This window comes from Malus sylvestris, chromosome 4 (assembly GCF_916048215.2).
Source record: "Malus sylvestris chromosome 4, drMalSylv7.2, whole genome shotgun sequence".
In the NCBI taxonomy this organism is placed as follows: Eukaryota; Viridiplantae; Streptophyta; class Magnoliopsida; order Rosales; family Rosaceae; genus Malus; species Malus sylvestris.
Window position 1 is genome coordinate 29,561,693 of NC_062263.1, and position 15,546 is coordinate 29,577,238.

Here is a 15,546-nt window from a genome sequence, read left to right on the forward strand (position 1 = left end):
CAACAAAGTTAAACGAGCACCTACCGTTAGATCAAAGACCAAACGGTGGGTTCGATCTTAATCCAACAGCGGTATAAGAGAAAGTACAACTTAAAAATAAGCACCTACTGTTAGATCTTTAATCTAACGGTGGGTGACCCATTTCCTCTAAACACCCCTAGGGTTTAGGAGAACAGTTCTGACAAATCACAGCTGGTAAACATATGATAAAATGGGCAAAAAATTGTTACACTGGCAGATAATAACAATGCTAGTACCAGAAGGAAACCAAAGATAGGCTCAATATTATATAATCAAATACGAGTCAACGTAGCACAAACATCTACTAGTACAACTTACTTGTCCAAATTTAAATAAACCCACCCGTCCGAACCATATATATGATGTCAACAGCATATAAATTCATAAATTTAAGTGCATCCAACTTATTCCACCTCCATTTCTTCACGAAACCAACCAATCTTGAGCCTAGGATCTTTAATGTTTGAAAATATCACTCTCTTCTCAGGCTTGGCTGTAAATAATCCTTTCGCAAAACACCACATACTGAAACCCTTTGGTGCCGTACATAAAGATTCAACATCCTTCATCACTTCACTAACTGAAGGTACGTCACTACTATCAACAGCTACCGCACCACCTTTCCATTGGAAGAACATCGAACCATCTCCCACTTTCCACCCTCCTGCAACTACTACATCATTCTCATCTTTCTTAGCTTGTAGGACAAGTTGTTGAGTATCCGTTTTCCCCTTCCAGGATGACCTCGTCCGCTGAGGGGTTTCGACTGGCCTGACGTATCTTTATTGGAAAGTACACATATGAGGAAATTCAATAATAGGGTTTACTAACTAACTAACTAACTAACTAACTATATATATATATATATAAGAGAGATATAAATTCAAAACAAGTGAGATACTGCGTGATCACATTGATGTAAACTTCAACTGAACCATCAAAAACCCCAAACGACACCAATATATAGTATATGACTGCATTCACAAATATGCAAAAACAAACAAATGTAAAAAAAATTTCGTACCCAGTGCACAAGGCTCCCGCTTTACGCAGGGTCTGGGAGAGGTGAATGTCGGCTAGCCTTACCCCCATTTATGGAGAGGCTGCTCTCAAGAAACAAATGTAAAAAAATGAAGAAAATAATTACCTGTAAAGTTTTTCACATATATCCATCACGGGATCAGCATAAGCACCAACAACCTCATCAACCTTAACCCCGTTTTGATAGAAAAGGAATGTTGGCTGCAGCAAAATGCACAGGTCATCAAATTAATTTGCAATTTTTAGATGAAAGCGAGGCCGAATTATTTACTCAGCTTAATCTAACGGCCTAATTAGCCAATACAAGTATATATGTATAGCATGTATAGCTATTCTAAACCTTCAATTAGTAGATGGTAAGAAAACACCACAAGTTTTTTAATCATAATATAAACACAAAGGTTACATACATGAGCAATCAATGAACTAATTATGTTACGAACATGCAATGATAACAAAAGGGACAGAATCACTTACAAAAATGGCAACACCCAAATCATGTGCTATTGGGCGCAAGTCGCTCTATAAATAGAATAAACAATGTTAGGACAGTAATTTAAAGGGCATAACAAGATATAAGACCATAAGCCTTCTATATACCATACTGCATGACAAATGATAATTAGAGTATCGAAATAAAAGATCACTCCAGCAAATTTGCTTTATCAGGTATGACAATATTTATGTATGTTTTACCAAGGCAATGTATAGAACAGGGTAAGCAAAAGAGATAAAGATGCACCTAGTTGCACTAAGCATTGTGATTTGTGATTTGTGATGCGATCACAAACTGCCCAGAAAAACTCTGAGAAGAAACTTGATTTATGATAGAAAACTTATTTGTTCTTAGTATCATGGACTGCTAAATTCTACTTACAGCAGTTCTTCCTTATATATATTTGGAAAGTAAAAGGTAAAACCATAGAATTTTACAATCTTTGGTCTAATATTTATATGAACTCTAGTGGGTGAACTGTATACCTCCAAGTCATATTAAATCAATGATTTTCACTTGTTATTCATCAATTTTTTTTTTGAACTTATGCACTACTGATGTTATCACGTAATCCAAAATGAAGTTCCCTTTGTTCGCCAAGTTATCCATGAAACCAAAAGAAATTTGAATTTTGTTTTGGTACAGAAGAGCATTTTACATAGAATTTGTGAAATGAATTTAAATATTCTTAACATTATTTCTAATTCCTAGCTTCACATTATAATACGATCCTGTTGGGAAAAAAAAAGTTGTTTTCATAAAGAAATAAAAGGTCGTACCCAGTGCATAAAGAAATAAAAGGTTGTTTTCATAAAGAAATCATTATAAAAAAACAAAAGTAAAAAACTTTAATTTCAAACAGTATAGCAACTGCCAGATAGCCAGGTAGTGAAAAATAAAAGTTAAATACTTGTCTAGTAATTTATTAAGATTTAAGATTCAAAAAACTAGAACCCACATGTTGTTTTCACCTTAATCTTAAGATGGGATACAAACAGTTTACAATATGAAAATATAGTTCCCAAATGATCCAATCAAGTTAGCAGATTAGGACACCATACCTCAACAGTAATCAGAACCTTGTATAGTTTTACATGTGGGAAATGCTCCCTGATCTTTCGAACGATTGGAATTGAGTACGTGACGGCTGCAAAAAGAATAGTACACCCAAATACAAGTTGCAGAGGAGCAGTTTACAAGAAATAACTTGACCGATAAAATTGTATTGCATCACAACTTACTATTTGGGCAAGCAGATGTAGTAAAGTAGAAAACTGCTGGCAAACGTCCACCTACAAAATAAATAAGAAGCTGCATAGAATAACAAGCAAGGTTTTGAAAGTTTTTTGTCCATGTTAAATGCAAAGGCGGTCCTTTTGGAAAGCCAGCCAGCCAGCAAGGGAGGAATATCCGAGTTCCAACTGAACTGAATATGCACTTATGGGTGGGAATTGTGAAGCAATTCTGATCAGATTATGGATCATTTTTTCATGATTGTTTTTTCTCATTATAATGTAATTAACTAACTAGTCCAAATCATACATGTTGTGTTCAATCCAATGGAATAATAGGTAGTAATCTGCAGTTGTTTACCTTTAACTTGTTTAATTGCTCTCTTATATTCCTTCTTTTCCGTCAACATGATCATGTCTTGGGGACTCGGAAACAGAAGTTCTGTAGAAACAGCCGGCAGCGCAGTCAGTGGCAGATAGATGATAAAAAACAGGAAGAGAGAGAGAAAGAGCGAGCGGGAGGGGTACTTACTTGAGCCTGGGCCTAAGGCCGAGGCCGAGAGTGCACCGGAGGCGGAGACCCTGGCTGGGAGTGAGGCCAAGGAGGAGGCGTATGCGTTGGAGGAAGGAATGGCAGATGCTGCTGCTGCGGTTGTTGGCATTGAATTGGGGGGGGCTAGGGTTTGGACCGTACGGTGATGATGAAGAAGACGACCTGGGATTGGGATTCGGGGGTTATAGCGATTGCCAATCCCAATCCCGATCATCGTCTCTCGTATCAAAACCCCACAATTCTTCCTCGCCATCTCCATCTCTCTCTCTCTTTCTCTCTACTCTCTGTCTCGCGTCGTCGGTCTCTGCTACGAATGAAGATATCTCTCTGTAGAGATGAACGCCTTTGAGACGATATAACGGCTGAGAGTTGTTCGAATTCTATTTATTTTTATTTTTACATTTATTATTCTAACTTTTTTGTTTTTTTGTTTTTTGTTTTTTTAGATTTATTGTTTTTTACAATTTATCAACGACAAAATTACAACATGGACTTCTCCTCCTCCTCCTCCATCGCAGTGTTGGTTTAGTTCCAATTCAATGGTACTTGTGTGACGCTTCAGCTGAGTCCGAAAAGACTTTCCTTGAATTGTTTTTCTATACTTGAATACTGATTGAATTATAAGCTGATAGGATCATTGATCCCCATAATCGGAAAAGAAAATTACGGGAAAGGAAAGAGCATAAAAAGTAGAAGAAATTAAAGTAAATTCATATCATTTCATTTCTCGTCGAGAAATTTTATTCAGACTCATTTATCTTCTTTTTACACCAAACTTATCCTCTTTTGTCTTTAAATTCTAAAAGTGCCCAATAATTCTCTTTTTACACCCATAATGAAAAAGAACAAAAAAATAAAAAATAAAATTACAACACTAAGAAATTCCGACCACCCCATCTCTCCAAACCCCGACCGCCCCCAATTTCTACCCGTCCCTAACCCCCCACCACCACCTCTCCTACCACCCACAATGAAAACTTCAAAGATCTCAGCCATCACTCACTCTACAAGGACTGTACAGTTAGATTGCTCGGGAACTTTATCACTCACTCTAATTTGTCGCAAATGAAGAACTTTAAGGGACTTGAAACTAGGAGTGTGTCTACAAGAGTGTAGACTTGGATTGTCAAAACTCATCAAGTTCTCCCATGCATAATGCAAGAACTGCTCCAACGTAGGCCCTTTATTTGCACTGATACTACTAGCTAGTACATAATAGCTTGTGGGCAAATGCATGTCGTTGGAAGCAAAAATGTCAGTGAAAAACTCCAACTCAAGTGTTTGAACTCTCTTTTCTAATGCAAACTGAATCCAGCTATCAATGGAACTTGCATTGCAAAAACCTAGAAAGAAGCAAGCCTTTAGTCGTTCTACGTTCGGGTCTTTATGTTGCGCCAACACATGATTCACCCATTTGGCATATCTAAAGCTTAGCTGGGATAGAAGTTGAGTGTTATGGTAAAAGCCCAGAAATACCACCATCACCTAGAAAGAATACTTGTAGCTGCTGCATGCTTGAGCGGCAAGAGAGCCAATATACTTTTCTAGTTTACCTTGGAGAACAAGGATTGTATGTATTATATTCCCAATTACGCAAAACATGAAAATTAAGCCGTAAAATTCTATTATATCTACCATGGTTCTGATGCTTGGTATGTTTCTCATACTATAATTGGGGCTGCTGTCGTGGGAAAAAAATAAGGGGTGCTACATTTTAGCCACTGTAAATGGATTTGAAAGAGAAGGTGGAGGAGAGGGATGGAGAACCTGATGAGTTGCAGAAGCTGGATTTGAATGAGGTGGAGGGCGGATAGGGAGTAAGAGAACAGTTATAGCGAGAGAGGTTGAGATTGTAAATGGAGAGGAAAATGAGAGGCAAGGTGAGCGATGATGCAACCATGGTTCTGATGTTTAGGAATCAATGTTGATGGGTTTTAGGATTTTAATTAATGCCCAATTTCTGATTTCACATAATTCCTAATTTTTTAGGGTTTTAAACGTTCAGTTCAGTTAATAGAAAAGATGGGAGCTTTGGATGATTTCACATAAACTTATGTAATTTCATATTTCTGACTTGAGTTGTAGGTTTAGATGATTGTACATAAATGTCTGGATTTGGTGATTTGAAGGGTGCATGTAGGTTGTTTGATGACATGCATGAGAGAAATATGGTTTCTTGGAATGTAATGCATGGTGGGTATTGGAATGGTGGGAAGCCAGAGTGTGCATTGAAGTTTAGGAAAATGGTGGGCATGGGATTGAAGGGGAACGAAAGTATCATGGTGAATATGCTTGTAGCTTGTGATCGGTATGCTAGATGGAATGAAGGAAGGTCAAACAGAGGAGACCCGTAACTGAACACGCATTGGAGTTGTTTAGTCCCAGCCGCATGATTTCATTAAAAATGATCCGACGGTTCTGCGTGTGATTTTCAATTTTTTCAAAAATTCTTAGAAATCCATGAAAGAAATCTATACAAATTCACAAAAATCGTAATGAAAATCTATGTAAATCTGCCAAATTCATATAGGATTATAAAGTATATTAAAATTCTTTGAAATCTGTCACTTAAAAAAGTCCATTAAAATCTTCTAAAATCCAAATTGACTACACCCCTAAGAGTATAGACTTTGAATCAGCAAATTAAAAGCAAAACAAAACAAAAGATTAATTAAGTAAAAGTCTTTGCCATATGAAAACTTCCAAACCAACACACCGCTTTGCTGCTTTTCTTTCCGACAAATAACTCATACATAAAGATATCAAGAGTACTTTTAGTCGGTTAGCTCCTTTTGTGTTTGACTTAAATAGGGAGGAACCCTTTCTCATTCAGTTTGAGCTCTTTTGAACCAGAATGGTTTTTTAAAGATATAGACATTTTCGGCAATGTCCTTGGACAGATTTTCATCTCCACTCGTGTGCTGTGTTAGAATTTGGATGATATCTAACCAAAATTTAATCATCTATCTTTAAACGTCCCAACACTTAATCGTTAGAATTTAGCAAGAAGAGTACATATGTTTCTTTCGAAGATAATGGACGGAATGAATGCTTTTGAAATTCCAATATCTAACCTATATAGACCGTTCCAAAGGTTGTAACCTATTAGATGAGTCGCAATTGTTCTAATTTTGACCTTAATTGAGGTAACCTTTCAAAAACAATTTAGTTAATTCAACCGCGGAAACGTATGAATAGACCCGTTAAATCCTTTTATAGAAATACGCATCAACATGTTGTTCATTAAGACCGACTGGTCGCTACTGTTCTTGGTATGTATTAAGGGGGATATGTTTAGCCAATTCGGTTGGAAATAGTATATCAATTGGGTAGGCTGGACAAGGACTCTAGGAAAATCTATACGAAATTGTCTTTGCAAGAGACATTGTTGGGTTATTGTTTGCCCTGGATCTCGTTCATCGAATTATTGTCGCATATATGAGCATGACCTGATACTGTTCATTTTAAAATAAATTTTTGTAGGACTATAGATTCTAAACGGGAACATATTTAATCATTTCGGTTCGAGATGGCCTAACTAATAAAGCATCGAACTAAAAGCATACAAATTCTATAGGGCCATGTATCTTCCTTTCGATAAATTGCCTGGCATGATATATGTAATTTGAGTAATTAATTATAAAAAAATCAGAATATTTTGGAAGTTTTTTTTTTTAATTTTTAATTTTAATTTTATCGAAATAACAAAAGAGGCAATTTAAATTCACTTTTTAACCGATCGAAGTCGGCTCTCTCCCTATTTATACATCACCATTGACAATCCAAATAACGCTAAAACCCTAATTTGTGAAAATCTCTCTCTTGACTCTCTCTGCCGTCTTTTCTTCGTGGAAAGCCATGGCCAAATCCAAAGAAAAAACTAGAACCAAACCGAAATCCAAGTCTCACCTCCCTCACGCTAAAACCCTACTTGTGCAATCTCTCTTTCTCTCTGACGACGACGCCAAGACAAAAGTGAAAGCCAAATCCAATTACAAATTCGGAGCCAAACCCAAATCCAAGTATCGTGTGAGATCCGGGCCCGTGGAGAAACCCCAACGAGAAGTCCTCCATATCCAGAGACCTAATCATGGTATGGCTTTTGATTTTTGTTTTAGGGTTTGTGCTGGGAAGATTACCTTGAATCTTTTTTTATTTGACTAATTGAGTAATATAAATAACCCTCAACATCTCCCATGGATCTAACGTTCTTCAGATTCACAGTTCTATTCAACTCAATTGCTACTTAATAATTGTGTAATTGGCTCGTTACATGTTTCTTAAGACTCTGTAGTATACATACTGTGTTGCAAGAAAAATTATGCTATGGTTATAACCTCTATACGTGTGATTTGCTTCTTGTTCTTGTATTTAACAATGGAACTGCTAACAAACAGAAAAACAAAAATGTTTACTAAAAGACGTTGGAGACTCTAAGGCTCAACTCCAGATCGAGGGAAGAGATGAACAAGAAGAACGTAATTTCGGGCGCTGTAGAGTTTGCCGTAAGGAAAATGAACACTTCAGTTCGGCCTGCCCATATTGGAATGGTGTCCCACCAGGCGCTATTGTTGGCGATGGCTATGGTGTAGTTTGTGGTCTTTTTACTCGTAGACTCTACAAAAACCCCAACCGTTGTGCCCAGTGGCGGATTCAGGATTTTAAACTCGGGGGGTCCCAATAATAAATTTCAAAAAAATTATAGACAAAAATAACATTAAAAAGTTAAATATAATACATTTCATTCAAAATCATACGCAAAACAACATTACAAGCTATAAAATCACAAAACAACAAATCGTCGTTTTTTCTTTGCATGCAAAGTGTATGGGAACTCATGCTTTGTAGGCCTACAAGGTCCCATTTGCAAATATGTTCTTTGAACCTCATCTTGAATATTAGAAGAATAGTCCTTCATTCGAATTCTTTTTCTTGGGTCTCTCTCAAGATTATTAAAATCAACGTCACACTCATTTTGTCTTGAGCTCGAACTACCAGAACAAATAAATGGTGCTATTGGCTTTGGAAGGAAAAATCTTTCCATATTTCTTATTTGTAAACTACATATTTAAGCAAAAACACAAAACATATACCGATTAACCAATAAACAAAAATTCCATCTAAATTCCAATGATAAAATGAGTATACAAACATAAAACATATCAACAATCATATCAATAATAGACTAAAAATCTCCATCAATATCTAATATAATTTAATTGAGATTAGATTAGAATTCTAAAAAACTTAATTGAATTTTGAACCAAATAGTGGTGGAGTGGAGAATTAAAACAAGTGGATGTATGATATTGGACTTACGTAATTATAATATGGGATTGGGTCATGGGTGAGATTAGAAATTTAGGGTTTTGAAATGGGGGGAAAGAGGGAACCAAATAATAGGGAATTGGGGGAAAAGCAGCAGGGAAAGAGAGAACTTTGGGGAAGGGCTCAGGGGGGCTGGGCTTTAAAATTAAAGCAATATTGAGTCATCATGCATGGCAAACGACAACGTTTGTCTACCTTTTTGTTTTTTTATACTTAAAACAATGGGCCAAAACACAGCCGTTTTGGACCAATTGGTAAAAAGCCCTATTTTCTTTCTTCTTCCCGCAGCGTCTTCTTCTTCACTGCTACCTGCAACTGCAACCTGCAACCTGCACAGCAGCTCAAACCTTGTGTTCGAGGGGTCCCCCGGAAATTTTCTAACAGGGATTTAGGGTCGCCGAAGGGTCCTAGGACCTCCCAGGTCCCTCTGTAGATCCGCCACTGGTTGTGCCCACCCTGGTGGTTCCTCGAAGGGACGTCTTATTGTCGCATATTGTAACTACTGTAGGATTATTGGTCTCCACTGGTCGGAAAAGTGTCCTGAACGTCCCAAGGACAAACCATATAAACCTCTATTCATCTCATCCTCTAAGCCGAAGCTGCTGAAGAAAACATATTGAACGATTAAGAAGTGTGTCGAGTCTTGCCCTTTGGTAATGGTGTTTAATAATAAATGGAATGCAATACACAATGCATTTGCAGGTCTTCATTGCCATTTTTTAGTCGTTGAGTTTTTCTCCATGTGACTCATAGTTCTTTTCAGAATTCTTAAGCTCGTTACTTTGGGTGTACGTTTGTTAATTACTTTGCTCCTGAACATTATTTTTATATTTGATGAGATTAAGTTGGTGATAAAATTTCTTAAGTTTTGTGACACTTGATCACAGACAATGAGTGAATCGTGGATAGCAGATTGAATAAAGATGTGTATGCAGTCGGCCTATTAATCGCATACTAATTGGTTTATCATTCATGAGACAAAAATTCTTGTTATCATTATAATGGGCGCTACTTGCCTTTAAAATAAAATTTTACTTGCGCACTCCTCGTAAAAGTATTTTTCGTTGAGTACTCCCTCCTTTCTTTTTCTTTTTTTTTTTATAACAAATATTTGTTTGATTTTTGCATGTTTAATTTGTTTCATAACTTGAGTTCTTGATGTAGGCCTTGTCAATTGAGTTCTTCGCGTAATAGTCTTTCTGATCACAATGTTGATGGGGCCGAGTTAGAATCATTTATCGCCTTGATCAGAAACGAGAAAATGCTACAAAACAAGTTCACTTATAAAACTACCATCAGTAATCCTTTTATGTATCCTCTGCAATACTTTGCAAAGTACTGTGTACTGCAGATTGTTGCCTAAGTTTGGAATTTTAAATACAAACATCGAATTGAAGAGAGTCGTCAATTTATACATGAAAAAATCTATATCCAATAGAGCTAGTCCTGTGAGTACATGACTCCAACTTCTAGTATAAGTAAAACTTCTCAACTCGGTTTTATAAGTAGCGTATACAAAGAAAAAAAAAACAAAAAGAATTGTAAGACACCCTTTTATAAATAGCATTATAAAAAGAAAAAATATAAACATAATTGTAAGACACCCTTTTTTAACATGACATTTTTCTTCTTTTTGCTCGAGCTATAGTTGAAACATTGAGTCTCCGACACATCCTTTTGTAATTTTTTTCTCTTGTTATGTTTGTTTGTAGAATTGTAAGACACCCAAATCGGCTAATCAGGAAAAAAACCAAGGGTCTCGAGTTTGCAGAATTGTAAGACACCCAAATCAGCTAAGCAGGAAAAAACCAAGGGTCTCGAAGAGATTAGGGATGGATCGCCTGGGATTCACTCAACCAAGGGTAAGCGGATCTGGTAATTGGTATTTTTCGAATCTAATAGATCTTGAAAGAGGCGAATTGCCAGAAAAGTTAACGGAGCTTTCTTGACATTGCTAATCGTGGATTCGCTCACACGACCAAACCAAACGCTTGATTGAAGAAAGGAGAAATCACTCTACCTGGATTCAATCTATTTCATTAAATATCAGTATCATTGTTGATGTGTCATTCAGATATTATATGGCAAGCAATAGGAAGATGAATAGACAGATAAATATTCTTCGTATAATATTAGACATTAGTGAAGAAGCACTTTACAAGATCTTAAACATTTAAATATATTTGAAAAAAATTTAAAATTTCACTGTAAAATCAATTGATAATATAAGGAGTATTATTTATGTTGATGCACAAAACCGGGGCGGTCTTGGAACAACGTAAATCCGACCGTGAATCTGCACAAACGCTCAAGAACACGAAGAACACAAAGAACACAAAGAAATCAAAGAACACAAGGATTTTATCGTGGTTCACCCCAATGTTTGGGCTACGTCCACACTGTAATTGATTCTGTTTCTCTGTAAGTGTATGGATACAAGTGTTTGGGGGAAGTCCCCCAGAGAAAGAAGAGAAGGGAGAGGAGAGCCTCGGTGGTGTGAGGTCTCTCCTGAATGTAATGAGAGCTTCTCTTAGCCTTCTTAGGCTTGGCTCTTTTGCCTCCCTTAGAATGAGGGGAGGAGTCCCCTTTTATAGAATAAGGGGCTCCTCCTCTTTTACAAAGTATGGGCTTTAGTGTGAGGCCTAAATACAAGGCCCAAGGCCCAAATATACAAGGCCCTAAATATGGTATAAACAGTAGTCCCCCAAGTCTTCAGTCAAGAGAGTCTTTTGGCTGGAGACTTGAAATTCAGTCCATGTGTGGGCCGAAGTAACTAAATGTCGTATAGAACTGATGCTCGATATGAGGCGGTGCCCAATCTGAAATGACGCTCAACTAGAAGTAGCACACGCTGCGAGGCTGCTCGGCTTGTGGCTTATGTTGCCTTGGCTAGCTCGTCTTGCGGCTTTTGAAGGTGAGGGAGTCCCTTTTATAGAATAAGGGCTCGCTCCTCAATACATGAATGATGAGCTAGAGTTGATGCCCACGGCGAGGCGGTTGCTCAGCTGGCGGCGATGCTCTCTAACGAAGGTGAGGGAGTCTCTTTTATAGAATAAGGGATCGCTCCTCAATACATAAATCATGGGTCATCTTCAATGAAAGTGAGGGAGTCCCTTTTATAGAATAAGGGTTCGCTCCTTAATACATAAATAATGGGCTAGAGTCCCCCAAGTATTTTTCATGAGGCCCAGTTGAGGCCCAATATATGGTACATAATGTAGTCCCCCAAGTCTTTAGTCAATAGAGTCTGTTGGCTGGAGACTTCAAATTGAATCCATGTATGGGCCGAAGTGGCGGTTGTTCGAAGGCGGTATTTGTATACCCTGCACTGAAGCTTTGTAGGTGAAGCTTTGCAGGTGAAGCTTTGAAGCTAGAGCTCTGTAAATGAAGCTTTCGAAGCTGGAGCTTTTGTAAATGAAGCTTTTGAAGCTGATTGACATGAGTGATGCTCATGAATGTTTATGTTGATTGACATGAGTGATGCTCATGGATGTTGTCATGAGTGATGCTCATGAATGTTAACATGAGTGATGCTCATGAATGTTGACATGAATGATGGTCATGAATGTTTATGTATGATTGTCATGAGTGATGCTCATGAATGTTTATGTATGAATGACATGAGTAGTGCTCATGTATAATTTGGAGTACTAGGCGTACTTTTGATGACCTGGTTGGTGCTATTTCAGGCCTATGGGCCTTTGCCCTCCACAACATGTTAGCCCATTTGTTTTGGGCTTTTCCCTTTTTTTTTTTTTTTTTTTTTTTTTTTGACCCTCTGATGGGGTTTATATATATTACCCTCTGATGGGGTTTATATATATTACCCTCTGATAGGGTTTATACAGATGTCTCCGAAAGATAATAAAAATAAATTACATCATTCGGGTGGGGTATTTATTCCTTGTTTTGGCAGTGTCTCCATGTGCATCCTTTTTGCTTTCCTCTTTTCTGCTTTCTGAAATATTCTCCCAACGACATGATCTTTTTTCTTTTCTGTTCCCTCTTTGATCTCTCCACTTCCAGACACACTGACTTGCTTTTGCTTTTACTTTTTCTTTCTCTTTTCCTTTTGCTTTGTCCGCCACTGCCTTTCTCTTTTCTGGGACTGCCCATCACATCACCACCTTCAAGCTCAGAAATATCAGGGATCACGATCAGCTCTCCCTCTTCTCGGCGAGGTTGAGTGACATCAAACCCAAGGTGAGGCCGGACAAGATCCCGACGAAGACCGGTGTAGAGACATCACGACCCCGGCGTAGAGGAATGTCGTCTGACGTCATCCAACTGGCGAACTCCTGCGAGGTGGTGTTGGGGTTGACAGCGAGGTGGCCTCCACTCCATCGGACGAAAACCTTAGAAATCTATCTCTCTGTCTTCCTCCTATTTCGCCCATCTACAACTCGTGAGTCTGCTTCTCCAGCTCGGCATTTTTATCAGATGCTGCAACAAAATCTGACTTCAACAGGTTGATACGTTCAGGTGACTCACACAGGGAGGAACCAACCTGGGCGATCAATTTAGCAAAGTTACGATTGAGAATCGCTGCTGCTGGGACCCGGTTCTCCTCCACTCGGGTCGGCTTGCTGCTTTAAATCTGACGGGGGTAGGTGGCATGGATGGCGCTGGTGGCAGCTGCTGGGCGGGACTCGACTTCCCAGCCATGGATGCAAAGGACGTGTCGCCCGTCGGTCAAAGGCTCAGCTCCGGTGGCTTTCAGCTCCTCTCGATTGCTCTGCTGCAGCAACAGATCTCCGTCTCCTTCGTCAACAAGTATCCATTTTTGTCAACAGATCTCCCTCATCGCCGCCAGTCCAGCGCCGTTGCTCTCCATACCGTTCGAGGACGACAAGTCCTCCATTTCTGTGCTGGATATGCAGGCGGAACAATCCGACGACGAAGACGACATGGCGTCGCCGTCGCAGTCACCGGAAAAAATTCAGGCGAGCAGGAGGAGCAGAGAGAGTGGAGATCGCGGGTTCCTGCAACTGAATCTGAGAAGATGGCAGACTTGACGGAGATCTTGATGGAGATGGCAGACTCCGGCGGAGAAGACTTTGGGGCAGCTGCTTCCATGCGCTGGGACTGGTTCCCTCCTGCTCTCAACACTTCAAGACCGGTGAGCTTCCCGAGCTCCAAAGAGATCGACCTGGTTAACAGAGAGCTTGAGCTGAGGTCGACGACTGGCCGCAATGAATCGCGGGTTCCGGCGATGGGAAAGAAGCGGACTCGGTTTGTTTTGGGTCAACGAAGCGGACGCTTGGATTCGTCGGAGCACCTCGTTGTGGATCTCCAGCTTCTGCCTGAATCTGGATGGTTGTGCCTGCGATGACAGCACCGCTTGGCTGCCGCGGCTCTCCACGTTCTCGTCGACAGCCATTGAAGAGCTCGGAAAGAGCCTGCTGCTTCCCCTAATCTTTCTCCAGGAGATTTTGGACACGTGTGAAGGTTAAGGGAGAAGTGGAGGTGTTTTTCCAGGAGCTTTTGGATGTTGTTTTTTTTTGTAATTTGGATGTTGTTTTTACAAGAACAGAGAGGGATGGAAGAGCACGGGTGTTGGAATTTGGATCTTTTCTGTTTATAGGTTTTTGCAGATTTTGCAGATTCACAGTGGTGAAATTTTATGAAAAAATGAAAGAGAACCGACATAGTTTTTTGTATCGTTTCCCACAGACGGCGCCAAATGTTGATGCACAAAACCGGGGCGGTCTTGGAACAACGTAAATCCGACCGTGAATCTGCACAAACGCTCAAGAACACGAAGAACACAAAGAACACAAAGAAATCAAAGAACACAAGGATTTTATCGTGGTTCACCCCAATGTTTGGGCTACGTCCACACTGTAATTGATTCTGTTTCTCTGTAAGTGTATGGATACAAGTGTTTGGGGGAAGTCCCCCAGAGAAAGAAGAGAAGGGAGAGGAGAGCCTCGGTGGTGTGAGGTCTCTCCTGAATGTAATGAGAGCTTCTCTTAGCCTTCTTAGGCTTGGCTCTTTTGCCTCCCTTAGAATGAGGGGAGGAGTCCCCTTTTATAGAATAAGGGGCTCCTCCTCTTTTACAAAGTATGGGCTTTAGTGTGAGGCCTAAATACAAGGCCCAAGGCCCAAATATACAAGGCCCTAAATATGGTATAAACAATTTATAAGCACATCAAGTCATAGTTCCTTCGCAAATGAACCTCAAAATACCAAGAGCACCATTCCCTTATGCAAAGCTTTCAGATAGTGTCATCTTGAGATCCATCCGAGCTCTCTGCATTTCAGGGTAGGAAAAACTTTACTTTTAGTGCTGGTGAGTTCCATGTTGAATTATTATTAAGTTGAAATGGGACGCCACGACTTAAATTGATTTTGAGATCGTTTATGTTAGTTTTTGGGATGTACACTTGGGTGTATATATTGATCTTATATGTTTAATATGAAAATGTGATTAACTGAAGAGTTACTTTATATTTGTTAAAAATTGTAATTTTAGATTACAAAAGAGAAAATATTTGATTCATCACACGATGTTCTTAATAGGTATCTGAATTGACATATGTGACGCAAGTGATTACGGCACATATTAAAGTAACATGCGATGATTACAACACACTTATACATTTAATATGTGATATGAAAAATTTACATTACTTTGTATCCAAAAAAATATATATATATGTCACTGATAATTCGTCATATATAGTACAAATTTTCATATTTATGTACGAATATTTGCCGCCACATAAATACCATATAGGTGGATGAAGAATAGTTAAACAATGTATCGGTATTTTTCTCATGGTGCCACACACATAAAGAATTTCTTTATTCTTCTTAGTAATGATATATTTGAGAGGAAAACAAGATATGAGAGATTACCTAAAAACGGGAAA

The 15,546-nt window shown here is 38.8% G+C and overlaps 2 protein-coding genes across 18 annotated transcripts in view; one reads left to right on the top strand and one right to left on the bottom strand.

Annotated features, from left to right (window-relative positions):
- LOC126619435 (uncharacterized) overlaps window positions 1–15,546 on the bottom strand; it is a 119,764-nt gene that overhangs the window by 15,868 nt on the left and 88,350 nt on the right. For 2 of the 17 annotated variants that reach the window (XM_050287808.1, XM_050287807.1), the window contains exons 2-4: window positions 3,152–3,232; window positions 2,800–2,850; window positions 2,620–2,705 (exon numbers count right to left, since the gene is read on the bottom strand). The exons of 7 other annotated variants lie outside the window; for them this stretch is intronic. In XM_050287808.1, coding sequence (XP_050143765.1) covers window positions 2,620–2,705; window positions 2,800–2,850; window positions 3,152–3,232 — 218 coding nt within the window. Of the gene's footprint in view, window positions 1–263; window positions 802–1,168; window positions 1,264–1,539; window positions 1,585–2,619; window positions 2,706–2,799; window positions 2,851–3,151; window positions 3,233–3,322; window positions 3,710–15,546 lie in introns of those variants that run through there. 8 more of the 17 variants (XM_050287811.1, XM_050287817.1, XM_050287812.1 and 5 more) reach the window with 8 other exon arrangements.
- LOC126619442 (uncharacterized) lies at window positions 7,149–9,516 on the top strand. Its single transcript, XM_050287836.1, has 3 exons — window positions 7,149–7,436; window positions 7,741–7,983; window positions 9,123–9,516. The coding sequence occupies exons 1-3, from the start codon at window positions 7,202–7,204 to the stop codon at window positions 9,275–9,277; spliced, it is 633 nt and encodes a 210-aa protein (XP_050143793.1). The 5' UTR covers window positions 7,149–7,201; the 3' UTR covers window positions 9,278–9,516.

Coding starts and splice junctions, on each gene's coding strand:
- LOC126619442 (XM_050287836.1), top strand. CDS start 7,202: ATGGCCAAATCCAAAGAAAAAACTAGAACCAAACCGAAATCCAAGTCT. Junction 7,437..7,740: donor TATCCAGAGACCTAATCATG/GTATGGCTTTTG, acceptor GCTAACAAACAG/AAAAACAAAAATGTTTACTA. Junction 7,984..9,122: donor CAAAAACCCCAACCGTTGTG/CCCAGTGGCGGA, acceptor CACTGGTTGTGC/CCACCCTGGTGGTTCCTCGA.